General features: G+C 51.4%; 1 protein-coding gene across 1 annotated transcript in view; it reads right to left on the reverse strand.

The window, feature by feature from the left end:
• The window catches only part of LOC123344889 (zinc finger protein RFP-like), an 86,823-nt gene extending 80,723 nt beyond the window's left edge, over positions 1-6,100 (reverse strand). Inside the window, exons 1-4 of the mRNA XM_044981383.1 lie at positions 5,647-6,100; positions 2,471-2,587; positions 866-888; positions 34-149 (exon numbers count right to left, since the gene is read on the reverse strand). Of these exons, the coding sequence (XP_044837318.1) occupies positions 34-149; positions 866-888; positions 2,471-2,587; positions 5,647-6,063 (673 nt within the window). The 5' untranslated portion in view covers positions 6,064-6,100. The remainder of the gene's footprint in view (positions 1-33; positions 150-865; positions 889-2,470; positions 2,588-5,646) is intronic.
• Between the last annotated feature and the right edge of the window lie 113 nt (positions 6,101-6,213).

Here is a 6,213-nt window from a genome sequence, read left to right on the forward strand (position 1 = left end):
CCCAATTTCCATTCCTAGATCCCTTCTAAGTACCTTTGAACTTCCCCAGAATCTCCATTAGCACAGTCGTTTTCTTGGAGAAACCACTGACTGGCTCTTCCAGTTCAGGAGAAATCTCCTCTGGCTGCTGGAACTTCCCCTTCTCACACCTGGAGGGAAACAATTTCACGTGATTATATTTTACTGTGTGACTCATTATAAGTTCTGGCTAGTGAGTCGCTGCTCTAATGGCCCTGGAGTTAGAATTCCTCAACTTCTCCCAGCCTCAGAGCAGATGCAACACAACCCAGGGCCAAGCAACCTTCCCTTCAAAGGTCATTAATATTCTTCAACTCTGGTCTGGAGAGACCAGCTCTGGCGACAAAAGAGGAATTGAGTCTCCATGGCCAATTCACTCCTTGGCCTCCATGCTCTGAGGGACAGGAGGTTCCCAGGTGAAGTGCTGTAGAAATCTGCCTCTAGGAACTAGACTGAGACACCAACTACCCCTTCCCCAACTCATTCCACATAGGTCTCCAAACAGCCCTCAGATGGGGAAAGGCTCTTGAAAACTACTGCCCTGGGCTGAATAGTGACCAGGACCCAGCAGTGACAGGCCCATATTCCATCCCCACAATCCTGAGGCAGCCAGTCCCCCAGGGATGTGACATCACTACAAAATACTTGAGGTCAGTCTTTCCCACTGACTGGAGAATTCCGGAGTCTTCTATACAAGAGTGAGCACCCCAGGAGGGAGCTGATCAGAGAGATTTGTATCTAACATGTGATCCCCCACACATTTTGCTGTAGAGCCCCGGGGAGATGCGGTGCTACCCTCATCATCAAGCTCTTTCCCAGCATTGTGGAGTGCGAGGGAGCCACATACCTGCTCAAGGTGGTTCTGATGTCCTAGAGGAGAGAGAGACAAAAGAATTTCAGTCCTCTCTGAAACACGCACACAGGGGATTCCAGGGAAGGGGTTTAGGAAGTATGGAGGAAGACACCCTGCCCTAGCCCCAGGGCCATTGATTCCCTGAGCTAATGGGGCTTTTCCATCTTTCATATCTCTGTGACTCTGCTAAGAATAATACTCACTCAGATGTCAGCAATGCACATGCTGAGTGACACTGAGATCTCCGACTGCTGGACTCCAGTGCTTATGATTCAGCAGCCCGCTCCTCCCTCTGTGGGGGTCTGGCATGTTTCTAATGATGAGTGCCGGTTTCCAATTGTCCCTGGGGGTGCTCAACCCCATGCCCCACCTCCACTCCAAACCTTTCCCCAATGCCACACCCCAGCCCAACTCTTCCCCCTCCCACTCAACCTCCACCCTGTCTCTTCCTCGTCTCCTCTTGTGAGCTGCCATAAATATTAAGGAAAGAGTAACATAAAATACCTCCTTGGAGCTGTACTGAATCACTTTACCTCTAAGGGGTTAAGAAGCTCAGATAACCTGGTTGGCTCCTGACCAGAAGGACCGATAAGGAAAGAAGTTACTTTCAAATCTGGTGGGTTGGTGGAGGTTTTGTTTGGGTTCTGTTTGTTTGTTCCCTCTCCTGACGGCGAGAGAGACCAAGCAGGTATAACATCTCCTGAAAACCTACCGGAAATGATCCATCTAAGTTTAAAAGAATTCTAACTAAGGCAAGGAAATGCATTAGCTTATTTTTTTTGTTTTAGCTTGTGAATTTTCCCTATGCTAAGAGGTAGTTTTATTCCTGTTTTTGTAACTGTGAAGCTGAGTCCAGAGGGGAGTCCTCTGTGTTTTAAATCTTTTTATTACCCTGTAAAGTTACCTTCCATCCTGATTTTGCAGGTGTGATTCTTGTACTTCTTTCTTTATAATCAAGTTCTTCTTTAAAGAACCTGATTGATTTTAGTGTCCCAAAGATAAGGGTCTGGTCTCTACTTACATTAAAGGCAATTGGTTGGTATATTATTCCCAAGCCTCCCCAGGAAAGGGTGTGAACGGGCTTGGGGGGATATTTTGGGGGAATAGGGATTCCAAGTGATCCATCTCTGAATTTTTGTTTAAATCACTTGGTGGTGACAGCAAGGACAAGGAAAGGAATTTGTGCCTTGGGGAAGTTTTTAACCTAAGCTGATGGAATATAAGATTAGGGGGCTTTCATGTGGGTCCCCTCATCTGTCCCCCAGAGTTCGAAGTGGGGACGGAATCCTAACCTGAGCACACTCCCTCCCCGCTCCTCCCGTTCCCTCCCAGCATCTCCTGCACATAGTGGAACAGCTGATTGCAGCAGGCAGATGGTGCTGGAAGAAGGAGGAGGAGTTAATCGGCAGGTCTGACGGTGGGTAGCACTGAGGGGGAGAGCTGGCTGTCCTGGAGCACCCACCTATGTTTCTCATTCAGTCTCACCTGTAGGAATTCACTCGCTGGCTTCTGACACTTCCCCTCCATCTCAATGAGCAGCTCACTGAGATGGGAAATCTGCTCGGAGAGTTTACTGACATTTTCATTCTGGATCCTCACAATCTCCTCATCCAGCTTCTCCAGCTGTGCCAGCAGGAGTCGCTCTTGTTCCTCCAGGAACTGCTGCAATTGCTGAAATTCAGACACAATCTTCTGCCTCTCGGTTTGTGTTTGTTTCTGTATGAAATAGGGCAAGGGCTGGTCAGGGACATATGGACAGAGCCCGGGGTCCTTTCATGGAGAGCTGAGTGTGCAGGAGGGTGATTTTCTTTGAAAATCCTAAGATTTCTGACATTTGGGTACTAGGCAGGGGATTCTCTCACACCTTCCCTTTTGTCCCCTGTATCCCTGTGAAAGGGATGTTTCTCTGTCAGTCATGGTCACGATCTTCTGTTATTTATGGTCTGTGGAAATTCAGACCCAGAGCAGCAGGAGGCAGGACTCAGCACTACACTAACAGAGACGTCAGGGGAGTTAAAAGAAACAAACGTTTTAAAAATGCACAAAATGTCTAGACCCAGTGGACAAGCACTTCACGGGGACATTTGTGTGAATTCAGGCAAGCCACAAGGGCTACTCATCAACTGAAATGAAAGCTTAGGGCTTGTCTACACATGAATCAAACCCAGCAATCCGTGATCATGGAGAAACACACACAAGCCCATGTTCATGTAGGCCACACAGGAGTCTGCCTCCAAACAGACCTCCCACTGCCAGTCCCACAGCTGGTTCATAACAACAGGCACCTACCAGATATTCCGGCAATTCCTCTCTCCAGTCGCTTTCAATACTAGCAGCTTTTATCTCTATTCCCTCAGAGTTTTAAAATGGGACTGGACTCTTTCCTGAAGAAACAGAAATGATTTGGGAAGTTTCATCTGGATAGTTGAGAGGTGCTTGGAAGTGGGTGTTTTTCCACCCGAAACGCAAGATGACTGTGGTTCTAATTGCTTAGCGACATCAGGACCACCAAGGTGATGAAACCTCATTAATGGAAACTAGGAGAGTGTCACACTCAGACTCGTTACCAATTCTGGTTCAGTGTTTTTAGTAATTAGCAAGAGATCTCAATTATACCCAAGCTTTACTGGTATTTGTGACTTGATTAATGGTACAGAGCATAACAGGGCACTGGAGTCACATGTGGGTGAATCAATAAACCTGTTTTTTGAAGGTTTAACAGACAAAGTGATACAAATCTCAGAAGCCACCAGGGTTTCAATATGGGCTGGGATTTCAGCCCTGAAGCCCTGGGGCTGCACTGGTTGGGCAGAGCTGGTCTAAGCACCAGGGCAAAACTCGTGAGATGTTGGGAGGCCATTCGTCTGGTTTGAAGCTGCACAGTCCAGTTTTGTGGAGCACTGTCCCTGTCCAGCAGGGACTCAGCACTGGACGTGGCTTTGTCTGGTGCAAAAGGGAGAGGAAGAGACTGAGGATGCAGGAGGACACCCGTGGGAGTGGGGGTGGGGTGGCACCTTCATGCAGAATGATACAGGTGGGTGGCACGCTGGAAAAAACAGTGGTGGGGTCCACACAGGGTGACTGATACTGGTGAGGACGGGCCCATGCAGGCAGCTGTGAGGGTGTCCCGTGTTCTGGGGATGCCTCAATGACCTCCCTAATTAGACATGATGCAGATTTGTATAAAGAACGGGTTGGGGGTTGCCCCAGTGCTGCCCTAACCCCTCTCCATGGCAATGCCCCCTGGGTAGGTACCCCATGGTCCCATTCCCTGGTAAAGATCCCGAAAGCAGTGTATTCTGGGAGATTACAAAAGGCTGCCTGGTGGGACTAATGGAACCACTCTGGCTGGTCCTTGCCCATGTACACAGTAGAACAGGTCAGACTGGCACCGGTCAGCTCCAGCCTGGGGTTGGTTTTGCTACAACCCAGTTGTAATCCCAGTGGTACTTGGCATGGACCTGAGCTGTCTGGAGCCCTTTTGTGTGCGGACGGAAGGTGCTCGGGGCCCCACACACTCTTTAGCCCAGTGATCTCCTCTAGTGCAGGCCGGCAGCATCTGAGTTTAACCCCTCGTGGAGCAGCACAGGAGTTCAGAATCCCAGTGGGAAACCTCCTCTCCCTGGTGGGCCTGGGACCTTTATTAAGGCGTCTCTCCCTCCTAACGGAGACACTTCATCACTGGGTGGGGTGATGCTAAGATGGCAGCATGGCAAAGTGATTCAGGCCTTGGACTGGGTCTGGGGAGATCTGGGTTCTATGCTAAGCTCTGTCACTGACATGCTCGGTGAGTATGTGCAACTCGCTGCCCCGCTTTGTGCCTCAGTTTCCCTTCCCACCTTTTGTCTAGCTAGACCAGTGGTCACCTACCAGTCGATTGCGATCAACTAGTTGATCCTGGAGATTCTCCCAGTCGATCGGGCGGCACTCCCAGAAGGGGCCAGCTTGCCCCCACAGCCTGGGGTGAGGGCAGGGTTCTCTTCACATGGCTCCTGCCTGCAAGCGCCGCCCCCCACAGCTCCCATTGGCCAGAAATGGGGAACTCTGCCCAATGGGAGCTGCGGGAGTGGTTCCTGCAGAGAGGGGCAGCATGTGTAGCCACATGCTCCCCCCCAGGGGCCACAGGGGCACATTGGCCCCTTCCAGGAGTGGCGCAGGGTTGGGACAGGCAGGGAGCCTGCGTTAGCCCCGCTTTACTACTGAGCTGCACTACTGACCGGGAGCCACATGAGGTAAGTCAGTGCTGCCCAGCTGAAGCGAGCATCCCATATCCCCTCCTGCACCCCAACCCCCTACTCAACCCTGACCCTCCTCCCAGAGCCAGCACCCTGTGCCCACACCTGCACCCCAACACTCTGCCCCAGCCTGTAGCCCTCTCCTGCTCCCCAACCCCCTGCACCAGGCTCAGCTTAGAGCCCCCTCCCAGACTGCAAACCCCTCGGCCCCAGCCCAGAGCCTGCACCCCCACCTGAATCCCAACCTCCTGCCACAGACCGGTGAACGTGAGTGAGGGTGGGGGAGAGCAATGGAGAGAGGCGGGGTATGGAGTGAGCGGTGCTTCTGGGGCGGGGGGTGCAGATCCTGCTTTCAAGATTTGATATTTTGCCTCTGTTGCCACATTTCCAGACCATTAATTTTGTTACAGCATCTCCCGTACAATGAAGACTTTACAGAGCTGAATGATGAGTCACACCCGTGACAGGGAACTCTCAGTGAAATTAGCCTGTAATTAAACCCCAAAAGTTAACCCATTAAATTTGACAGCAGTTCCCTACCTTATACTCCTGGGCAGCCTCCTCGATGGGGACCACCGTGTGAGCGCGGTGAGCCCGGGACTCTCTGCAGATCACACAGATGGGGGTTTGATCCTCTTCACAGAACAGTTTCAGAGCCTCCTGGTGTCTCTCACACACCCCGTCCCCTCCTGCTCCTTTTGCCGCCTGTAAACTCAACTGCTTGACGAGCTCTAGGATATTTGCCAGCTGCCTGTTGGGCCTGAGGTTTCCCTGTTGCACAGTTTCTCTGCACTGAGGGCAGGAGGTGGCTGTAGCGGATCCCTCCCAGCACTGGCTGATGCAGGCTTGGCAGAAATTGTGCCCACACTCCAGAGTGACAGGTTCTGTGAAATACTCCAGACAGACGGGACATGTCGCTTCCTCCTGGAGACTTTTCATGGGGTTCTCTGCAGCCATGGCGCCCTCTGGGCAGTTTGTAACAGGCTTTGTTTCAAATTCCGGAATTCACACTATGCCCCGCCTGCAGCAGCAAGGGGGTGTTTCCTTGCCTGAAAATGACTCCCTCTGTTTGCTGAGCAGGAAGGACCCAGTCAATTTTACCCTTGG

The sequence above is a fragment of the Mauremys mutica genome, chromosome 12 (genome assembly GCF_020497125.1).
Source record: "Mauremys mutica isolate MM-2020 ecotype Southern chromosome 12, ASM2049712v1, whole genome shotgun sequence".
Taxonomy (NCBI): Eukaryota; Metazoa; Chordata; order Testudines; family Geoemydidae; genus Mauremys; species Mauremys mutica.